This window comes from Vicugna pacos, chromosome 7 (genome assembly GCF_048564905.1).
Source record: "Vicugna pacos chromosome 7, VicPac4, whole genome shotgun sequence".
NCBI classification, from domain to species: Eukaryota; Metazoa; Chordata; class Mammalia; order Artiodactyla; family Camelidae; genus Vicugna; species Vicugna pacos.
In genome coordinates, this window is record NC_132993.1 from 37,677,288 (window position 1) to 37,701,487 (window position 24,200).

The 24,200-nt window shown below is 35.0% G+C and overlaps 1 protein-coding gene across 5 annotated transcripts in view; it reads left to right on the forward strand.

The window, feature by feature from the left end:
• Window positions 1-24,200, forward strand: part of DPY19L1 (dpy-19 like C-mannosyltransferase 1) — an 84,610-nt gene that overhangs the window by 49,223 nt on the left and 11,187 nt on the right. For 3 of the 5 annotated variants that reach the window (XM_072964686.1, XM_072964685.1, XM_072964684.1), the window contains exons 11-19: window positions 3,589-3,675; window positions 5,770-5,829; window positions 6,392-6,472; window positions 11,033-11,134; window positions 15,579-15,650; window positions 17,596-17,645; window positions 20,517-20,541; window positions 21,503-21,622; window positions 23,464-23,638. In XM_072964686.1, the coding sequence (XP_072820787.1) occupies window positions 3,589-3,675; window positions 5,770-5,829; window positions 6,392-6,472; window positions 11,033-11,134; window positions 15,579-15,650; window positions 17,596-17,645; window positions 20,517-20,541; window positions 21,503-21,622; window positions 23,464-23,638 (772 nt within the window). Of the gene's footprint in view, window positions 1-3,588; window positions 3,676-5,769; window positions 5,830-6,391; window positions 6,473-11,032; window positions 11,135-15,578; window positions 15,651-17,595; window positions 17,646-20,516; window positions 20,542-21,502; window positions 21,623-22,665; window positions 23,004-23,463; window positions 23,639-24,200 lie in introns of those variants that run through there. The other 2 variants (XM_072964688.1, XM_072964687.1) reach the window with 2 other exon arrangements.

The window sequence follows — 24,200 nt, forward strand, 5'->3', positions numbered from 1 at the left end:
CCCCAAAAATTTGGCAGATCTTGCCTGTTAAACTATATAGACCTGTTGTTCTCTTTGTGGGCAAATTTCAAATTACTAATCTAAGTTATTTAATGATAATAGGACAATTAGGCTTTTTTTCTTGTCATTTTTTAGCACTTTTATGTTGCTGGGAATTATCTCATATCCTCAAAATTTTTAAAAAGTTCACTGACATGGAGTTGTTCACAATGTTTTATTTTTTTTAATCTGCTAAAATATAGATACTGAAAAAAGATATATGGATACAAAAATAATTTGTAACATCTCTCCATTTTATACCCTCTCAATTTTCTCAGTATTAATATACTTTAAAAATTTTATTCTTCACATTTAAATTAACTGATGTTTTTGAGCACCAGTTGTTTGTCAAACATGTCCTAGGTCCGTAGGATACAGCAGTGATAAAAACAATTTTAAAACTCCCTTTGCTTGTGGAGCTTATATATTCTGGTGTACATAGAAATAAACCAAATATGTAAGAAAACTTAGCACATTAGGTGGGAGAAAGCACTATTAAGGAGAATAAAGCAGGTGAGGAGGGTGGGATTTGCTGAGTAGGTAGGGAGACTGTAATTTAAAAGAGTAGGAAAAGAAGACCTCACTGAGAAGGTCACATGGGGATAGATGAGGGGCATCCATTAGGTCAAAAGAAGCAACGAGCCTAAGGGCTCTGGTGTGTCCTGGGGTCTGCGAGGTGTGGCGAGATTGGAGTGAGATGGGAAAGGTTCCCAGAGGCTAGTGAACAGACCCTATAGGGTCATGTAAGTCTTTGAAAGGCCTTTGGCTTTTCTTTGGAGTGAGAATCAAAGCCCTTGGAGGGCTTGAGCAGAGAAGTGATCAGAGTTGGGAATGGACCCCAAATCTCTCTCCAGACCGTTAGTGCCTCCTTTCTTAATACTATTTTATATTTCTCTTGAATACCCAGGCGATGCTTTGCATGATTCTTGGTTATGAATCTGTTTATTCGAAGAGATGGTATCTTTATAATTTTTGCCAAAATTGATTAGGAAAGTTTTAGTTTGTTTTAAATTTTGACCCGTAAGGGAAAAAGCTATTGTCATAAAATTTTGAGAGTTTGGTTTCTTACCCATTTGAGATAGGCTGGGATGTGGGGTGGTCTACCGGAGTGCTACATGGACAAACGTCTCCTTGAGCAATAGGATACAAAGAAACTATAAGTGACTGAAATAACTATACACATGAACAGTTGGGGCAACTATGAGCAATAAGATACAAAAAACAAACTACAAGTTTTTGAGGTTCTGGGAGCAAAAAGCTGGGTACTGCACATGTCCCTGCACATGGCAGATTCACTGGGTGGACAGACCAACTAAGCTAGGCCTCCTGCCCAGCCCCTGATCTGCCCCCATTGTTACCCCATTTAAGGAACCAAGCAGCTCCTCTCCAGGAGTGGGCAAGGCTACCTTTTTCTTGCTTTTGCTCCCTTGTGCTGCAGCACAAACCCCAGTAAAGCCTTGCCTGAAATTCTCATCTGGCCTCTTATCAATTTCTATTGGACCCAGATTGGTAACATTTAGTTCGCATATCAGAAAAATATATGACATTAAACTCATTTCAAGAATGCAAGAATGGCTTAACATTAAAAATTATATTAATATAATTTATCATATTCATACATTAAAAAAGATCAACAATATGATCATTACCTTTGATGCTGTAACAGCGTTTGAGAAGTCAATATCTATCTCTGATTTTTAAGATCTTAAATTACATGAAAATAGATGAATATTTCATTGACATTTTAAATACATACATATACTTAAAACCAAAAGCTAGTATCACACAAAATGATGAATCAGTAAAACTATTCCTATTAATGGCAGAAAGTTGACAAATATGCCTACTGCCACTCTTGTTACTTAATATTGTTGCATAAATATTAACTAATACAGTTGACTAAAAAATAAGAATTTCAAAAATAGGAAAGGAAGATGTAAAAGGTTTCATTGTTTGCAAGTGATATTTTGAATACTTAAAAAATCCAAATTAATAAACTAATTAACCACTAAAAGCAATGAAAGTATGTTTTTATTATGCATATTTCACATATTCTAAATATAAAAAAATCAGAAAATATGAGATTTCTGATAATAGCAACACAAATAATATACATTGAAATAAACTTAATATGCAGGATCTATGAGGAAACCTTTACATTCTACTAATGTATGTAAAGAAGACTAAGAAATGGAAACAACGTGTATTATTTTCATATCTAAAGCTTCAATATTGGACAGATAAACTAAAACATAATGTACATTATGGAATAAAGCAATTATGATAAAATTGTCCATTTTTGAAGTAGGCTGATTATAAAATTCACATGGAAATTTATGTGGATCAAAAAATAAAACTTCTGGAAGGAAACATGGATTATTTTTAAAGATTTTTCATAATAATGGAGTTAAATCACAAAGAGTGAAAGAAAATGAGTGTTAAATCTAACAAAAATTTAGAAAACAACTATATAGAGAAATACCACAAAGAAAGATAAAAATAAACTGGGAAAAATATAATATGTTTGCTTGATAAGGAGCTGTGTTCTATAATATATGAAGAGAGTGCTTAAGGAAAACACAAGAACACAATAGAAAAATGGGCACTAGAAATAGGGAATTCATACACAGACAAAACGGTATAAACCACAAATAGAAGAACAGACGCTGTGTTTCACCCACTATTAAAAGAATGGAAAAGGGAAACAATGAGGCAAAATTTTTTTGGTATTAGATTGGCAAATATTTAAAAGAATACTTCACACTGTTGGCAGGAGTGTGTATCAGGAGGAACTCTCATGCCCTATTGGTGCACAGTAAATTGGTACAATATTTTGTATGGCAATTTATCAGTGTCTTCTCAAATTTTAAAACGTGTTTATCCTTGATCCATTAATTCTGTTCTAGTAATTTATCCCATAAGTACGTTGATATGTACATAAGAGATATATGTAAGGATGTTTTTCATAGCAGTGTTTGTAATAGGAAGAACAAACCACCAACAAAACAAAACTGGAAAACACATGTTCAGAAGTAGTCAGAGGACTGGTTAAATAAATTATAGTACATCCCTAGAGTCGAGTACTTTTTTCAGTTATTCAGTGGAATGAGTTAGATTGATTTGGATTGATACGGAAAACTCTTTGAAACTAAGAGTAAAAACAAGCAATAGCATAGCTTCTGGGCCAAGTTTCCATTTGTGGTTTTAAAAAAATGTAGACTAGAATCTGTACATGTGAGTGTCTCTAAGGCTGCATAGGAATTGGTGATGTTGATCTCTGGGGTTTGAAGTGTGGCATAGAATATGGGCTGTTTTCCTTGTGTATTCCCTTTTGAACTGTTTGAATTTTATCATGGGCATGTGCAATTTTCAGAATAAAAATCAATATTTTTTGGTTTCTGTATATTTTTTTCTTTTTTTTAGTATATATGTATTCTATTGAAGTATACTCCGTTCATGTATGACTGAAGCATTATGCTGTAAACCAGAAATTGACACATTGTAAACTGTTTTCTGTGTATTAATTATATTTTTCTTGGATTTTTCCAGATTTCTCTTGCACTTTGTTTTGTTTTGATGTTTGGAAACTCAATGTTATTAACTTCTTATTATGCTTCCTCTTTGGTAATTATTTGGGTAAGTGTTCCTTAAGTGCACAGCTGTTTTTGAAACTAATGGTTTATCAGTTTCTTTATCACTGGCTTGAGATTCATGTGGGGTTTTCTACAAGAACTATTTCAAGTGTCTTACTGAATTCATCTATATGTGATAGTGTATTTAAGTTTTCACTTCCAAAACAGGAAAGAAGCACAACAAAAGTTAATATTGGAAAACATAGCGCTTTCCTTTGTAGTCCCAATCTGTCCTTTCTCTTTCTTCATCTTTTCTGTCACCTAACTTTTGGTCCCAGGGTTCATTTTAGAATGGTTTCTAGGCTTTCCTCTTTCTTTCTTTTTCCTCCCCTCTTTTCAGTTTTTATCTTATTCCTCTCCACTCTCTGGCCTCCTCCCCCTTCTCTGGCATCTCACGGCATCTTTCCTCCTAGCTCCACTGTGATAACAGGCTTGAGACCTTGTTTTTTTAGTTTTTCCCTTCATGTCTATTTGTATTAATTATTCAGATAGTTTAAGTCAGATGATGATTCAGTTATATTTTACTAGATCACTATCAAGAACAGATTTAGATTAGAGGGAGACTGTCTTAAAGAATTAGAGCAAAAGGTGAAGCGTCATCTAACTCCTTCTGCCACTTTTAGCGAGATGACTTTCTAAATATAAGTCTTTCTAAATTTAAGGACTTCCAGGGGTGGTTACAGCTTTTTTTGTCAGTGGGTTTTACCATTACAGTGTTTCACAAATCTAAGAGAAAAGAAGCTATTCCTTGTGTTTAACATGCATGTGGTTTGGTATTAGGCTGATTTCTTAATAGACAAAAGCATATTGCATTGTCTTAATTGAAATGTATTCTGTTTCTTAAATAATTATTTAAGTAACTCAAATCGTTTTGTCTTTCTTGATTTCTGGAATCCACTAACAAATTTGGAATCTCCTATTTCTTTGTTCTATTTTATAAATAATATATATTTAAGATCCCATTTCCTAATCTAGACTGCCACTTATTTCAGGCTATGTGACTTCAGTATACTTAGGCACAGAAATTAGCTATTAGCATGTGGTGATGCTGTGTTTCCAACAATGACCAAAAAATCATTAACTGAGTTGCTGTGCTTTAATATTAGGCATAACTTGCAGTCATGAATTCTTTTTGTAATTAGGAAATGTGGCAATGTACTCAATTCTGTATTTATGTATGTACATGAGGAAATCCTGCTATTACTCAAGCTGAAGTACGTGACTCTTGGTACTTGTTTGCAGATAAACCATTGAATGGAAGACTGCATATCAGTAAAACCCAATCTAAGTACATTTTGCAAGAAATTTTTCTTCAGTTCAGTTGAGCACCTACAGTGTGTCAGGTTTCCTCCTAGATTCTTGACACCAAGGTGTGTCTTAGGTATGGGCTAAGCGTTACGCATATTTCATATATTCTGGTGTATAAAAATAAATGATGGTAACAGTTACAGAATATAGCATGTTTTTGCATATTTAACTATAAACACACATTTGCCTGTTTTTATTTCTAGTTACCACTTTGAAACCTTAACTGTAACACATTTTGTGTTCTCAGAAACATCCAAAAAGATTTAATTTGGGTTCATGTATTTACGTTTTCATCTCTAACCGTATTTTTGCCAAGCTGGAAGTAGATTTAGATCTTCATAGGTGCTGTACTTTGGGAGTCTATAATGTGCCTGGACTTACAAGATTTGATAGAGAAGTATTTAGTTGATCCATTAAAAGCTCGTTTGTAGTTTATTCAAGGAGTTAGTAATATTTAGCTTATGGAAAATCTTAATGACCTGTCTAAAATTCTGAAATTATATACTTTTTGGTTCTTAAGTAAATCAGAACCAGTCATAGAAATCAGTCATAGAAATTTACATATGGCGATTCTGTTTTCAGCTTTACAAAGTGACTAATATGACCTAAAATACTTAGGCTAAAGTAGGGTTATTTCTTGAAATCAGTGAGCTGTGGTGATGCTATGTGGAACATTGACAGTGTGCTGAATTTTAGATTCTTGAAAGTCTTATTATTTAGAAGTATTTTTTGGTGCTTGAATTTGTATTTATACGTATTAACTGCATGCTGTGTTATTTTCTCCATGCAGGGTTTACTGGCAGTGAAACCACACTTTCTGAAAATAAATGTATCTGAACTTAGTTTATGGGTAAGAATCAATCTATTTGAATGTCTACATTTTTCCTTCTCTAAGATATATCATTGGATTTATGTTTTACTTTCAAGGAAATGACTTATATAATGCAGAGGATATAACAGTTTTATAACATATTAGGGCTCGATTTTAATGTGCAAAATTGCCCTTTTCGTGAAGCAAGTTAAGATTAATTTTGGACAGGTAGTTAAAGAATTCCAGTTTTATGTATTTTATTACTCATGCTTTTTCTGAGGAACAGTGCATGTGTAAGAAACTGTTAGTAGAAGAATTTAACTGCAATTGCTGTGTAAATCTCCTATTAAGTATATTAATTTTTATAATAAGATTATATGTGTATATTTTTCTTTTTAGTTACAGCCCTTGATTTTGGAGTAACATTCTTTATTTTAATTTAAGGTGCTTTTTTTTTTTTTAGCACTTTCTCTTGGGTATGGAGATAATTACTTCACATGTGATTATAGCATTTATTTTTGTTTTCTTTCTAGGCTATGTCTATGCAGTGGCTATATGATGCATCAGTTTAGTTTTGTTTTGCTGTATTATTCTTTTGTAGGTTATCCAAGGATGTTTTTGGTTATTTGGAACTGTCATACTCAAGTATTTGACGTCTAAGATCTTTGGCATTGCAGATGATGTAAGTGTATTTTTGCTTAAACTTGAAAGACTTGAAATATTCAGAAAAGGCTAAGAATGAATTACTTGAGTTATTAAAGTACCATTATTTAAACTAAATTCTAAGGTGAAGTCTATTCACCTGTTATTTTATTTATTTACTCTAATAGAAAGTAAGTGTGACTGTGTATATAGTCTCTCTTCTCCAGAATTAATTTCCTGACACAATTCTCTTATTTTATTGGTCTTTCTATATCACAAAGATTTAAAAATTCTAAGGTGGAAAAGCTCTAGAGACTTACACTCAAATTTTAAGGCCTTACAGTTATTTTTCTCTGATTTCTTTATAATCTCCTTTTGTAACAGAAAAAAAAAAAAGAACACCACCTTCAGAGCCTTTTAAACAATAGATCATATTGTAGATTCATTTTCTTCCAGTCTTCTGCCAATGCTTGTAAAAAGTTTATTTATAGGCAATTTTATAGGTTAGTCTTACTAAGAGACATTTGTATTGCTGTTTGTTTTGCCCTTTTTGGTAATTGGGTAGGAAAGAAAATAAAATGAGGAGATTTCTGCTTTATAACTTTAAGGATTCTTCCTATCTATAACTTGCTTTGCCTATTTTGTTTTGAGGTTTTGGTGGGCACATTGATTAAATTAAAAAGAGAGCAACACACCAACACAGAAAGAGTGAAGTAAACCAACCACATATTTTTTCCTGTAGTTTAATTGGCTATCATTCTTACTCCTGTAATATATTAAAGCTGTGGTTTTGAAACTGAGTTCTGTGAAGTCCTGGGACTTGAAGGTCTCTTCAGTGGGGTCCATCTCCTTCCCAGTCTCCCTGCTGATCCCTCTTTCACCCAAGGTAGTCTGGCTTTAATCTCTTACATATTGGACATTTATATAAGCTTTCATATGAACAAAGGAATTTTTTGTTTAAAAAAGGTTGAAAATAACTGGACTATTAAAGGAGTGAGGAGTGGTCTACAACCTGTGGAAAGATTTTTTAAAAGTTTAAAAGTGTAGTCTAAAATGTATTCATTCATTCATTTAACATGTACCTGTTATGTGCCTGGCAGTAGAATTTTCTATCAGGGAAGTTTAGTGGTTAGTACCCCAAGGTTTTTACCGGGGGCTGATAACATACACACCCTCTACTTAGTATGTATCAAAGTTCCAGACTCCCAGAAGGAATATAGGTGTTCAGCATAAAACCACTCTTATCATTTAGGGTGGTGGGAGCCTTCTGAAATCCAAGTTCCCTGATGTCAGCCAAGGATCAGCCAAGGGTCAGCCTTGCAAGCAGGTTTTTTTAAAGGATAGCCTTCAGACATACTATGTTAATTCTGATCTGAACATCAAGTTTGTCCCATCTTTTTCCATCTGTCACTCCCACCTTCTTGGGTCTTCCATGAATGTGCATACCACCTCCTAGTCAGTCATGGATGTGTAGAGAGCTTGGGCTCTCTGGCATCCACCAGCGTATGTGGACATCTTTCCAGTCCACCAGTAATGTGAGAACTTAATCTTATAGGTTGTCTCATTTCTAGAATCTCTGTAAAATTTGTAGCCAGTCTGCCAGTCTGCTGTTCACCAAACCAGTACTGTAACCCTAAGCTGGCCAAGTTGTGACCTTTCGCCTTTCCTTTCCCACTGGGTTTGCTACTTTTACTGACAGTGCATAGATTTTTTGCTTTCTGTCTCCAAACAAGTCAGCTCCTTCCAGTAGCAAAGGTTCTGCTTTTCATGGCCAGCCCCACCCTGGTAGAACTATTGGGCTGACCGAGGTGGGAGAAGCGGTGGTGGTGCTCGTTTTGGCTGGGAGCAGCCTGAGGAAAAATGCCACAGGCTCCCACTGTTTCCATCCAGAGTTCATCAGTCTTTTTATGAATGAATGTTTCTCAATTTGTTTTCCTTTTGTTTAGTTTCTAGAGCCTAGTATGGTATTTGACAGTTTTGTCCAATTTCGTAGTTGTTATTGGGGGAGGAGATTTACTAACTTCTTCTTCTGCCATATCTGGAAGTCCCCATATTCACTGATTTTTGAGTATTGATCCAGCCTTGTATTTCTCAGATAACCTCACTTGCTTACAATGTATTTGTCTATCAGTATATTGATGAATTTGATGGCTAATATTTTTTAGAATTTTTGCTGATACTCGTAAGAGGTATTAGTCTGTTTCATTTTCTTGTAATGTTTTTATCTGATTTTAGTTTCAAGGTAATGCTATCTTCCTAAAATTATTGGGAAGTGTTTAGTCTCCTGTGTTCAATAAGAATTTGTGTAGAATTGATACTGCTTTTCTTAAATGTTTGGTAGAATTTGACAGCAAAGCCCTCGGGGCCTGGAGTTTTGTTCCTAGGAGGATTTTCCTACTACAAATCCACTTTCTTTAGACAGTTATTGGTCCTTTATGTCTTTAGAGGAAATGCACCCATTTCATGTATGTTATCAAATGGATCATGTTTTTTAAAAAAAGTGTAGGATTCAGTTAGCGAAAAATTCTTACTGAAATTTTTGCATGTATATGAAATCATCTTAGGCTCTTTTATTTAATTTTCCTTATTTGGATTTGGAATGAATGTTATATTAATCTATCAAGAGCTGCTTTATTTATTTATTTATTTATTTATTTATTTAGCTATTTATTTAGCTATTTTTCTACTTTCTATTTATTGCATTAATATTTTCAAAGTACCACTTTTTAAAAGTCCTCTCTGGTTTTGTTGTATTTCTCTTTGTCATTAAATTCTGTCATCTTCATTTCTTTTCTTCTCATTTCTTTGGGTTCGTTCTGTAGCTTTTTTTGATGCTTGAGGGAATGTGCTTGGCTCTTTTGTTTTCAGCCTTTCTTATTTTCTGATAAATGCATTTAAATCTATAAATTTCTCTGCAAGTCGTACTTTTTTGTATGTCTTACAAATTAACTATTTTGTGATTTTCTTTTTACCTAAAGATTATTAAGCTTTATGTTAGTTTCTAGCTGAAAGGATTTTTAAAGCCATTCCTAGTTATTTTCTAATTTTCCTGCACTTAGGATTAGAAAAAAGTAATCTGTATTATATCATTTCTTTGAAATGTTTTGTGGCATGGGATGTGAACATTAAAAATATTTCACTTGTATTTGAGGATAAGATATAGTCTCTCTTTATGAAGTTTGTATTCTCTGTGAGCTTATTAATAATATTATTCAGATTTTATGCTAACATTATCTGCTTTTTCTATTTTAGAGGGAACTCTAACACAATGAACACTGTCAGCTTGTCTTTTTCTTCCTACAACTTTTTTAGTTGTTCTTCTGTGCACTTTGAATCTATACTGTTAACTGCAGATATGTTCCTGACATGTATAACCTCGCTTGCTGTTTGTTTTACCAGCATATAATGTCATTTATTGTCTTTTTTCATGTATTTTTGTTTGAATTCAGTTTTATGAGACATTACAATTGCTTGCCTAGATTTCTTCTATTTATCTGGTATACCTTGTTCTCCTTTTCTGTTTTCAACCTTTCTGCATACTTTTAAGTATGTCTTTTACAGACAATGTAATACTGAATTTTTTCCCCTTAAGTCCAATTTGAGTATCTGTCAATTTCATTTAACTATATTTAATTATATAAAAAAACTCTTATATTTATGGTAGTTATCATTATATTAGGACTTCTTTCATTTTATTTGAGATTTTCCAACCATTTCACTTTCTTTTTAGGTTTCTTCTCCTTTTCATTGGATGGGTAGTTTGCTAATGCTGTTTTAGGCCTATATACTCTCCCTATTGATTTCTTAAACTTATCAGCACACATCTCTTCCCCACGAGGCAGAGGCTTGAGATTCTTCAGCACACCCCACCACGCCTTAGTTCCTCCTCACCCCCAGGCCCCTGCTTCGTGTAGGTATTATTTAGCCCTGATTTGCTTTAGATACAGATTCCCCCTTTCCTATGGTTCTTTTAAACAACAGTGAATTCAGAGTTTGGCAAGTGTTTACTTATGTGTGAAATGAAAATAATTCCAGCTTCCTGGGGTGGCTTCCTGTGGGAAGTAGAGAGGTGATGCAAGTGGGAGCACTTGGCAACACGTGAAGAATTACACAGACGCTGATTGTCTGCCGAAAGGCATGTTTTGCTCCAAGGCCTGCCCATTTTCTACTTCTTTCAAAGTCTTTTCATTCCCCTGTTCAGAAAAACTGAGTTAACATTTGCTTTTCTTTACTCTGTCATACATTGTCCTTTTGTGATTGACAGACGGCAGTGTACATTACTAAGCCCGCCCGATGCTGTGTAGTGATTTCACCAGGTTTAGCACCTTGAGCAGACAAAACTCAAGGATAAAGCCTTTGGAAAGCTGATGATGGAGCATGGAAAGCAGAGTGTGGTTGGAGCTATCACTTGTCAGCAAAAGAAAAGAGACGGTGAAGCTGAAGGGTCCATCACTGCTTCTTTAATAGGAAGAAGCAAGCTGCTGTGGGAACAGCGAGCTCTGTCATGTAGTGGAAACATTTTTTACGTATTGTTAAGATAAAAATGCGTTTTTACAATATACGGCATAATCTAATGGTACCTCCCTTTATTCCTTACTAGGCTCATATCGGCAACCTATTAACATCAAAATTCTTCAGTTACAAGGATTTTGATACTTTATTGTATACCTGCGCAGCAGAGTTTGACTTTATGGAAAAGGAGGTAAGATGTGATTTCTCCTTTTCTTTCCTTAGGTTTTGGCCCATTCATTTTTTTATAAAGGGTGCTCCTGTCACTTCAGGTCCTTGCCTCTGTGCTCTTATCTCAGTTTGAAAGAAAAGGAAAATCTGGCAGCTTAGGGGAAGGTTTTCTTATTTACATTAGTGCAACTTCCTGCAATGTATGGTCTTTTCTCATTTTGATAATTTAGAAATGTGCACTCAGTCTAGCAATAATTTCTTGGATGAGTAAACACAGAGGCATTTCAAGTTGCCTCTTTTCAGGGATAGCATTAGTGCAGTGAAGCTCTCAAGCTGTTACATTTCCACTTATTGTGTGGTTGGTTGTTTGAATGATCTCATTGCTTTGAAATATCATTGAGGATAAGTTTTTCATTCCAACATTTTTCTTTCTAAAACTATACTCAGGTGTTTAGAAGGAAACCAGAGAGTAGTTTAGTGGATTGTGAAACAGACGTCTGTAATATTACCTGATGTTCTTTAACAAGTGACTCTCATTCTTTGAGTCTTAGCTCACTGGTTTCTGGTAGTATGCCTCAAATAGATATTGTGAGGACCAAAGGAGATACATGGGAACGCACTTTGATGTTTTAAGATATTTTGTATTAAATACTATTTTGCAATACTTTTTGAGCTAGTTTGGTTTAGCAAACGTGTATATATATATGTGTGTGTGTCCTTTCACACCATCCATGTGGTCCTGATTTATGATGACATTTTAGTAGCTGTGAAACATTGTCCTTCAAAGCTGTGTGTGTTATATATGAAACTGCCCAACTGTCCTCTGTTGATATATTCACTTTCCCCTTGATCCCCGCTGGGTCAGCCCCATCCTGAGTTACAGACCAGCGGAGGAGAGTGCGTCACAATGCAGACTCTTACCAACCAGACATTCTGAGTTGAGGGTGTTCTGCAAATACACTGTTTACTCCAGTCACCTATCGGTCTTCATTTGCTGTGTCTGGCAAATGGTTTTGACACATAATGGCTGATAAAGTGTACAAATAGTGTTGAGCCTGCTGGAAGAAAGTAAGGAAAAGTGTCTTGCAAGACATTAAAATGCATACTTATAGCAGGTTAATACTCCTTCAAGGGGCTGGTAAAGGAAGGAGAGGGCGAACATCAACAGATAAATTAGGACACAGTGGAAGTCCTTTAACATGGAGAATATACACACCACTACAGCCTGAGACTGTGAGCCATCAGTAATGTGGTAGAAGGAACTGTTTTTTGAGGCACAGCACGACTTCAGTCGATTTGAAGAAAATGGCAAAGCTATTTATAGCTTGCTGTTCCCTGTCTCCATAAGCATCTTCAGCACAGGGACTGAGCATGGTGCTGGTTCAGAGAGGGCATCCATTGTATGTGTGATATGTCCATATGGTGGGGCAAAGGGAACAATTTAACTTGACATTGTACTGATATGGAAGGACACTTAAGATGTATAGTAGGGTGAGCGAAACGGTCCGATCTCATTACCTATAGTTAGCACACATCGAATAAAGTGTAAGAGACCAAAATTTTAACAGTGGTTTTTTTGATGGAGAGATAATCAATGATTAACTTTTTTTTTGTAATTTACATCTTTAAAAATTTCCACAATAATCATTTTTTAATTGTATTATGCTGTTAAAAGAAAGCAAAAACAACGAGGGGGATCTTTGCCTTTTAGATGCCTTTTAGAGGAAAGCAATAGTATTTAAAGTACAAAGATTCCAAGACAGGAACATTTTTTATGGCCAAAAATAGGCAATGCTGGATAGACCCATGTGTCTGTCCTTAACTGTGTTTATGTGTATGCACTTGGTATGAAATGAAGTGAGCACCACAGATCAGTGGATAAAAGATGCATTGTTTCATGATATTATTTGCAAAATTGAGTTGGGGAGGGGAGTCAGGTTAAAACCTTGTATCATATTATACACCAAACTTTATTTCCGTTAATTAATATTTTATATATTAATGAAGCCTGAAAAATTAATTTGAGAAACATGTCAGTGAATATTAACTTCATTTTTTAATGAGCATAATACCAGTACAAAATGCATATGAGAATGATTAATAGATTTGTCTGCATGTAACTTAAAAATATCTGTACATTAAATATTTAAAAAATTAAAAAGCAGATCACTAACTAGGATGATTCTTACCATAAATATAACAAATGAAACTAGGGATTAATGTAATTAGTTAAAGGAGCTTGTTCAAATCAATAAAAAAAAAATTACCAAGGGCTTTCACCCTTCCCCAGCACCAAAAACACAGCCTCATCCCCCTAAATATGGAGAAATGAGTGAAGGATGTGAACATGCAGTCCATTGGGGAGAAAATGCTGACAACTAATTAAAATGTAAAATTTATTGTCTCCTTTATTTTTTCTCCATTTTCTGGTTTTTACAATGAGCATATATATATATATATATAACTTTCATGCTTAGAATAAAATCAATAATTACAAAGAAATATTAAGATTAAAGAACTTGTAATTCTAATAGAACACACACATGCACACATACACACACAGTCACACACACACGCACACATACACACACAGTCACACACACACACACACACCTCTCACTGTGTGGTTTGTTTCCTTTGCTTTTGTTCTTGCGCATACCCTCTCTCTGCTGTATCTTTTGGCATTGAGGAAGTTTTATAATTTTGTTTCCTTTATATTCATACTTGTGTATATTAGCTGTCATCCATTCTATCAGTTTCCTCCTCAGAGCTATACTGACCTTAGTCATTTCCTGCCCCTTGCCCATTCTCACCCATTTCTAATGTATTGTGATATCATAATCAGAGAGATTATTTTACTTCCTATATGCTACCCCCCTTACCCCATTTTTAAGAGTCCCACAGTATCTTCAGTGTCAGCACATATAACCACTCATACTATATATTGTGTCACCGCTGTAGCCCCATCACTGTCATAGTTCTGTAGGTCATTGTTTTTAATGCTTACTAGGAGTCCTAGGATTGAAGCCCCTCCTGCTATTTCTTGGTTGTGTGAAGCTTGCTCTCCAGTGGATTCCTCAAGAACGGCTCAGGGAGCAGTAATCCCTGAGTTTTTGCGTGTTCGAACTATTTTATCAGTGGCTTTTATGTGTGAAGGAAAGTTTGGCTAGATACAAAATCTTTGGCTCATATATCTTTCCTTGAGTAGGCTAAACAACTTGCTTTCTTCTAGTCTGAAGTGTTGCTATAAAAGTCTGATGCTAATCTGATTTTCTTTTCAAGAGTAGTATTAAAAGGCACCTTTTAGACAAACTTTAGAATATAATATTACAATTGTTTGAACTGTATTAAATTTTGTTATGTACTTTTAACACAATTTTAACACACTTCCTTTTTAAGGTAAAGATCTGTATCTTACTACTTTTCTTATATTTATTGTTATTAGCAAATGTCTAATTTTTAAATAATAAAATAGTTTTAGTTATATGATTTTTGCATAGGTTGACACTATTTAAAATTTATAAATAAAATATATTTATATGTTTTAAAATAATAAATACTATGCAAATGTTTATAAAGGTGAATAGTAAAATAAAAACATAAAAATTCTCCTTTTAATGGGATTTCCAACTCATGAAGAATGCATTTTGTATAATAAATTGTCAAAATTACTTGTCTGATACAGAATAGTAAGTGAGAGAATTGGACTAAAGAGAGGGAAAATCAGAAAATGCTATTTACTGTATACTTTGTAGTTAAAATACACCAGTGTTTTTAATATGGTTGAAACTAGACTTCTCTTTATAAACATTTTTGGGAAAGCATATATTATTTTACTTAATGATGTAAGATTATTTTTGTGAGGGAATGTGTTGGTAATAAGCAAATCAATTGCAATTTAGAAATTTCAAGCCCAGGATTGTTTAAGACTGTGACCTCTAATTTTTGAGAGATGTATAGGGTTTCAACGCATAGAGCTTTTAAAACAAACAAAGTTTCTAAAGAAAATATAAAAATGTTTTTTATTCCTTTTGTAAACATTGGTCATTAGTGTGTGCCTGTGTGTGTGTATCAATAATAGATCATGGTTAAGATTTTTACCCCCATAAAATGCACAGGTAAATCTCATGCCTTTAAAGGAGTTCCACTGACCTTAGGTGAATATTAAGTTGGGCTCTCTTGTTAGAAAAGTAGTTGCAAAAGTAAACAGCAATCTTTCTAGTCACATTTTACATTTATAAGTGTTTGCGGACAGTATTTGTTAGTGTTTTCAACCCAACATTTTGGGAAATTTTATTTCTATGAAAATGCATCTTCATTTTTGTGATGGAGTCAGTGGGTAGATTAGACCCTAGATGGGTGAAAGCTCATGTTTACTTACATGTTTTAAAATTCACTTGGTTCATTATTTGAAATTTCACTTGATATAACATTTTCCCCTAACGAAACATCTCTCTGAATTTCAGACTCCACTGAGGTATACAAAGACATTATTGCTTCCAGTTGTTCTTGTTGTGTTTATTGCAATCATTAGAAAGGTACGTCTCTCACTTAAGAGCACTTTCTCGTAATAAAACATTTCCTTGTTCCTTCACAATAGTTACTAGGCTACGTGTTAATCTAACATCATATTTTATATAGATTTATTGAAATATATGCTATATTGTCTCACTAATGGCCTTTGATGAACACTGATAAGCCTTAAAAATATTGTGCTAGTTGCCAGCATAAAGTAGATCTAGGAAGAGGACGCTCAAATTTTGATAGTTATGTATTTTGAAAGATATGATCAGAGAGACCATACTGATACAGTTGTTTTTGCCTATGTAAATTATTCCTGACTCATTTTCAACTTTTATGTAATATTTCCCTAAAATATTTAAATGTGCCTTTCTAAGTCATTTGTGCAGTGGTCACTAACTTCTGGATAGAGTTTATTATTAATCAAAAGGAAAAAATAGAATATTAACAATGTATTACTAAACTTGATAAAATAGATTCCCAACTTGGCCTTGATAATGAAATTTTAAGTCCAGGTATAAATCAGGCTGGGGAATTTCCAATCTTTAACAAAGAGTGGATGTGATATTTTCTTTTTTTTCCTTTAAGAGTTAATGAACTCTGTAACTACAAGTGTTTTAGGAGAATGAATTGAGATTAATCTGTAATCAAAAACAAATGCTAGACTCTAAAAGTTTTTGATTTGTAGCTATGATTTGTGTTAACACAATGTCATACATTTGTAGACTATTCTTTACTATAATTACTGCTCACATCCTATGTTTGTAATCTGAAACATTTCACATGCCTTATTTCAATTGGTTCTTCAGCAGCACTGTGGGGTACACAGATATTATCGTCCCCCTTTTGACAGATACAAAATTGATAGGTCAGAGAGGTTGTTACCAGCCTCACATCATGTCCCTTAAAAAGCAAAGGAAGAGCAAGAATCAGACTGCACCTTTGCCCCCTCGTTGGGCGTTGCGTAGTATTCAGTTCTGTAGTCCTACAGCCCTTTTCAAATCTCACCAGTTTATGGTTAGTCAGTTTCTGCTGTAGGTCAGGCTCTGTGCTTCCTTTGCATACTTTATGTGGCTGTACACCTAGCAGGCAGTAAAAAAATACTAGATGTTGGCAATCCAGAATGCATTAAAAAAAGATAGCCCCCTGGATGGCTACAGGTGATGAAAATGATTAGATTGGGTTAAAGAAGCTGGGATGTTTGCTTTAAAGAAGAAAGATTTAACGGAAAGAGAATAATTATTTTCAGTGACTTAAAAGCCTATTACTTGGAAATAAGATTATACTTATTTTGGTTCCTTAGAATTATCAGCAATTCTAGGAGTTAAGGCTTTTGACCAGCATTGATCTGGACTGATTACGAATGTGTTATAGATTTAAGCAGTAGCTGGTGGTTCTTGTAAGGACTGAATTAAAACCTAACAGCAATGTCACAGAGGACATCCACATTGAGAATAGGATTTCAGATTAGGGGACCCCCCCCCCGCCACTGTGAGTGCTAAATATAAAAGCACAGTGTTTAGTTAGCTGTGCTTATCAATCTCTGGGCCAGTACTTCAGTTCATATGTGTGTATGACTAAGGAGAGGCATTGCCAGCAACCTGGGCGTGATGGAATTCACTAAATGTGAATCAGAAGCCAAAAGGTCAGGTTTCTATGCCCATCAGTGCTTCTTAGTTGTTGTCCACCTTCAGGGAGACTATTTAATCCTTCTCAGCCTGTTGCTCATTTACAAAATGAGGAAAAAGTTCTACCTGAACAGGGTTCTTGGGTATGGATATAATTACATATTGTACAAACATAACATGTTGTTGTTGTAGTTATTATTTTCTGAGTTATCTCTTATCTCCATACTTGCATATTTTTGAGTAAGTAAAACTTTGAAAGGTTAGAAGATGTGTTAGTTGAAATATTCTTTTTCCCAAAACAGCTGTTATAAAATGTTTAAAAATCTATTTGCAGATTATTAGTGACATGTGGGGTGTCTTAACTAAACAACAGACACATATAAGGTAAATATGCTATTAATAATTTTGTTACTTCTTCCATTTATTAAGTAGATATTTAGAGTGTATTAATTTTATAGTTACATGCTATACACTCAACATTTGGTAATTAATATTTTTGATTGTTGTCATCCCCCTTCTTTGCTTTTCTCACTTTTTCCCTATCTGTGCAGAGCTCAGTACATCACTTATTCATACTCCAAGTCCCATCCAGTACAATCTGACAGTAACCCTACACTAATCTATGCTTGAAGGACACAGCTTTGTGCTTCAGCTGGCAGGGAAAATAAATTATTCTATTGATGGTTTTAGAGCCAATGGACAGCCTTTTGAGAAAAGAGCAGGGAAGTGTAAAAGTGTACTCATACCTCACTTTTTGGATAAAATAAATTCCAGATGGAGCAAAGATTTAAATATAGAAAAAAATGACACCCCACCCCCCCCCAAAAAACCAAGAGATTACTTTTATAATTTTAGGGTTAGAGATGCCTTACTAAGTATGACGTAAAACCTGTAAGCTAGAAGGGAAGATTGACAACGTTGACCAGATAAATTCTTTGGTTTGGTAAAATACTGTAAGCATTGTTCACAGAAAAATACAACTCGGGGAAAATGACAATATATGACAAAGGACTAATGACCATCATACGTAAAGAACTTCTACAAATTAATTTTTAAAATGCTCAAAACCCATTAGAAAAATGAATGAAAGGCACAAATAGGCAATTGAGAAAAAAATAAATGCCATTTTTCCTCTCTCACCACACTCATGTCCCACGGATCTCCTTTCTACTCTTTGACCTTGATGAGTTGTTTCCTGCCTCTGCAGTCTTGCAGTGGTTGTGCCCTAAGCCCGTAACTGTGCCCCCTGCTTCCCACAGCCCAGGTCTGCATGACTAACTCCTTTAATTCTTACCTCGAAGTCACCTCCTACAAGAAGCCTTTCCTGACCATCGTCTCTGAGTAGACCTCTTATCTCCTTGCTTGTTATTCTCCACCATCACACCCTTTTATTCTCTCTCTCAGCATTTATCACCATGTACACTTACATACTGATGTGTTGCCTGTCTCCTGAAGGGGTTGGAAGGGTCATTTCTGTTCAGTTCAACAGTTTTTATGCAGTGCCTGGCACATAGGAAAGAATAGTAGTTGAGTGAATAAAGACTTATGCATGACTAATAGATACATAAAAAAGTGCTCAATCTCATAATAAAGTGAAAACCTTTTTACTCATCAAGTTTGTAAAAATTAATAGTACCCAGTGCTTGCCAGGGTGGGAGGAAGTAGGTGGGAGGGCAGTTTGGCAATACAAGCAACACAGTGTGCCTGTGTTTTAGCCTAGCAGTTTCACAGTGTGTAAGTGTCCTCTAGAAACGCTCACAGAAATGCTGAGATAGTGGTACAGAGATGCCCACTGTGGTGGTGTGTATAATGTGCAAAATGGAAACAACCAAAATACCCACCAGTATAGGATTGGTTTAATTATGACCCAGTTATAATGTGGAATTCTTTATGGAAATATTTCATCATACATCCTTGAAGGAAAAATGATGAAACTATACACACACACACATACACACATACATACATACATATGTGTATATATATGATGATTACAGTTTTATTTAAAATAAAAAAATTTTGTATGTTGATGTGTACATAGGGGGAATTTGGAAGGATAAAACCTGTAACTGTTAGAAGCATGAGATTAGAGGGTAGAGTAAAGGAAGTTTTAATTCTCATTTCATTCTTTTGTGGGATTTTTGGGGAAGTAGAGATTGTTGAATTTGTGTATCTATATATTTTCTTTTATAACACACACAGCCTTGTATATTCTTTCACCTCCAACCAGTGATAAATTATTGCACGCTCTCTTGAGACAATCCTTGTTCTCATTTAGAAACTACTTACTGTAACTGTGCCCTTGCTTCTACCCGATGCCTTTGAGGGCCTGGGGAAAAGGAAAAAGCTTCTGGTATATAATACCATAATTCCTCTTCAATTGAGATGAAATTTTTTTGAGAGCTTGGAAAGGGGCTATGGTTACAGCTGTAGTAAGCATCTCTGAAGGAGAAAAGTGGCATTTTTCACAGAAACAAAGCAGTCTTTTCAAGAACAACTCAACTATAGAAATAATTACGGGAAACCACTGAGCTTCATAGGACTTTCAGTTCAGATAGGATCAGAGCTTATTCTGATGGCACATTGACAGTTCATTTTGTATGAGTACCAAAGTCATATGCTGATATAAAAAGGGAAGGGGTAGGAGGTACAGTTTAATTATCAAGATGTGAATACCAGTATCTCCTTTATTCAGGGACCTGGGGGTTAAGTAGGATAGAGACAGCATGATGAAGTAGAAAATATGTTGCCTCGGGAATCAGTCAACATATAGACCTGACGTGGCCACTTAATGGCTTCTTACTTGCTTTCCTTGGCTGTCAGTTGGGATAATAGTTCTAAGATCAGAGTTAATGGAATTTACTGATCCTGTGAACATCATAGATGCTCAATAAATGATAACTGATCTCTTTTACTTGGCATAAAAGAAGAATAAAGAAGGATCCATTTTACTTCCTTCATTTACCCAATATTTTTACTGCTGATTAATACATCAGTATTTTTGAAACCAGGTTCTCAAATCAGATTGTATGTGCCTGGATTAGGAGTTAATTGGGTCATTTGTTCATTTATTAAAAAAAAAAAATGAAATCTATGTGCCAGGCATTGTTCTAGGTCTTGGAAATAGATCAGTGCTTCGGATAGAGGAGGTATGTGTTATCCAGTCACACATTTGTGTCCAGACTTCTCCCTTGAACTCCAGGTTTATACATGTGACTCCCTGATTTAATAGTAGTATTTCTTTTTCCATTTCAGAAAACACCAGTTTGATCATGGAGAGGTAAAGACTTAGTATTACCAAAATTTACCTTATTTTAATGTTTGTGTATATTTGGACTTTCCTTTAGTTCCATTTTTCTAAGTGTATTGGTAGTTGCCACTGATTCTCTTCAAAATAGGCCTGTATGTGTTTTTACTACAACATGACCATTCGTTTGTTAGGACAGTTAAGTGGGGAACTCACACGGTCCTTGTCGGCTCTGATCGTCCTCATGGTCATAGCATTCATTGCTGGAGCCCATTTAGATGCATGTGCAGAGTTTCTTTTTCATGATCAGAGATCACTTTCCTCTCTGTTCACCTTGCCCTGAGGCTTCAGAGATGTGACTGGTTGCTGTTCCCATCTGGTGATTCAACCTAAGGTTTTTCTTTTTTTTTTTTTTAATTGAAGTGTCATTGACTTATAATATTAGTTTCAGATGTACAACATAATGATTCAAATTTGCATACATTGTGGTCCACCATAAGGCTAAACATCCATTACCATACATAGTCACTCAAATTCTTTTCTTTTTTTTCCTAGTGATGAGAACTTTTAAGGTCTACCTACTCTTAGCAACAGTGTGGTGACTACAGTTCATAATACTGTATTTCATATTTCTTCCTGGTTTTGATGGCAGGTCTAAGGTGGAGCTCTGGGATCTTAAATAGCGGTTATTTCTGTTTATCACTTTCCTACCTTAATCTGATGGTAGCGCCACGGTAGATTCAGAAATGTGGACTTTATTAACTATAGGCTTGATTCTGAGAAGAACTGTAGAACCATTTGCCTTAGGGACTTTACAATTTTAGACCTCTAATAAAATGGAGAAGGTTGAAGGTGAATTTTAAGACTAGTTACCTCAGAAAACTCAAATTTTTGTTACTAAGAAAAAAGTACCCATTTCTGTATGTTCATCAGTTTCACAATATATTTTTAATTTTCACAAATACGAGTAGAAAGTATCTTCTCTTCCTTTCAGCTGGTTTATCACGCACTGCAACTATTAGCATATACGGTCCTTGGTATTTTAATTATGAGACTGAAACTCTTCTTGACGCCACACATGTGTGTCATGGCTTCCTTGATCTGCTCAAGACAGGTGAGTTGGTTGTTACATGGCATTATACCTGCTGGGATAGTTTTACCCCCGCCTTTGTTATTGAGTGGCCCTAAAATAATACTGAATTACCCCAAGTTCTTAAAATTGTTATAATTAAAGTTCTTCATGGTTTTGTACTAATCTTTCCTAAAGGGTAAGGGCCAAAACAGATCATTTATCTTTTTAACTTCTAAAACTGTTCCTGGCATACAATAAACAATCAGTGCAGGCTGACTTCCTGAATGATAACTACAGATGTGGACGGAAAGCAGAGCTTAATTGTAGAAAGAAAATGTTTTTGGGTTTTGACATTCATTTCACAAAGAACTCTTTTAACAATTGATTTCAAGTTATAAGTACATTTAAATTATATGTTCTTTTTTGATGTCCAGCTTTAAAATGTTGTTCCATTTATTTGAGTATCCATTTTTATGCACATCCCTGACTTGACTTTTTAAAATTTAGTTTAAGCCATCTTGGTTATGTGCTGGCTATTTTTCCTGGATATCCACCTCCTTGCTCTGTATTCACAGGTTTATGCCTCTGCATAGTGCCACCTTTTCAGTTATCAACTAGCCAAGGTGCAACAGCATTACTTTTTTTAAATTGAGCAGGTATTTTCTAAGCATCTACACCATGTTCCAGGGATAATGAGTAGAGTGATAGAAAAAATCAAAAAGCAAAAGTATATATATGCCCTCAAAACACTTGATTTCCAGCTCTACAGACACGTAGAGAAATAATGGTAAGGAAAGAATAACAGAGTGTTATTATTGAGAGTGAGCTATTTGAAGATGGAAAAAAGTAGTCAGCCCCAAGGTTCCCGATCAGAATGTTGGTATTGTACCAGGGAGGCACTGCTTTCCAGAGGCTGACCAGGGAGTGTGGCCACTGTTCCTGATTCCTCCAGGCTGGGACAGGAAAGGAGGATGGTGGGAAGCCTCTCATCTTAAATCCCACCCCACGTGGTGACTAATGGTAGAGAAATAGTGAGCCTTGCCCTGGGCTGGCTTCACAGGTATGGGCCCTCTGTGATCGCACAGGGACCTGCACTCAGGACAGCTCTGGGAGGGGCTTCAAGATGGCGGAATAGAAGACCACGGAGCTCACCCTCTCCCATGAATACACCAAAAATACATCCATGTGGAACATTCTCACAGCGTGCCTCCTGAACTTTGACAGAAGATCTTGTACAATTGGAACTACAAGGAAAATCTTCACAAAACTGGGTAAACAATAAGGTCCTACTGTATAGCACAGGAAACTCTAATACCTTGTAATAGCCTATAATGAAAAAAGAAATGAAAAGGTATATACATATATATACACACACACACATACATATATGTATATATATGTGTATATATATACACACACACAAACTGAACCACTGTGCTATACACCAGAAACTAACACAGTGTAAACCTACTATACTGCAATAAAAAAAAAATTACTACCAAAATCTAAAAAAAACAGAAAGGACTCTGCACCTAGATAGATGCTAGGCTGCTGCTGTTTTGAACTATTTCATAATTTTAATCAACCCACATTTGTATTTTGCACTGGACCTGGCAAATTATGTGTGTAGGCCTGGCCTCACCCAAATCTGGAAGGAGCAAGAGCAGGTTGAGGGAAGACTTTCTTAAATCGGATCCCACCTGTATAAGGCTAATGGCAGAATTCTTTTGATCCCTCAGGTCATTGTTCCTGGAACTTTTCCTTAGAATGATTAACCCTTTGGGATTCTAGCAGAGACTACATTCTTCTCTGAGAACTTGGGCTTATTGGATGCAGGCTGCTTTGTACTAACAGTTATCAATGTGCTCTTAATCTGGTTTCAGCTCTTTGGGTGGCTGTTTTGCAAAGTACATCCTGGTGCTGTTGTTTTTGCTGTGTTAGCAGCAATGTCAATACAAGGTTCAGCAAATCTACAAACCCAGTGGAATATTGTAGGGGAGTTCAGCAATCTGCCACAAGAAGAACTCATAGAATGGATCAAATATAGTACTAAACCAGGTAAAAAAAAAAAAAAGTCATATTATTTTAGCTGTGGTTTTCTCCACAATTTTATATACCACTGCAAAACCCTAAACCTGAATTACTTCCAATGCTCTTAATTTTTCTAAGCAGTGTTGTTTCTAGATTATCTAGAAACAGACATCAATCTTACATGTTTTGCAAAGAAAATGTCATGCGTATTTTATTAGTAATTTATTTATCTATTTTCCATAAACTCTAATTTTTTCAAAATGTATCCAAAGTTTTACATGGTACAATATAAAATGATTTATGTTATGCTTATTTTCATAATTAATTTTTAATCTTAGTTCTTCACATTCCTTCTTGAAATGAACTCATGGAATGTGATATTTTATTCGTATATGGGAAGGGAGATCTTGTTGTCATTTGAGTATCAATGACTAAATATTAAATCATCTTTGAGAATTCCTTGGTGCTGTAAAACTTTCCTAGTTGGTTTGTTACTTCTTTCCTTAAAACAGAAAAAGACATTAAAAACAAACAAAAGAAACAGAAATCCTCAATTGTGAGACAGATGGTGAGGCTCTGTCTTCTAAGG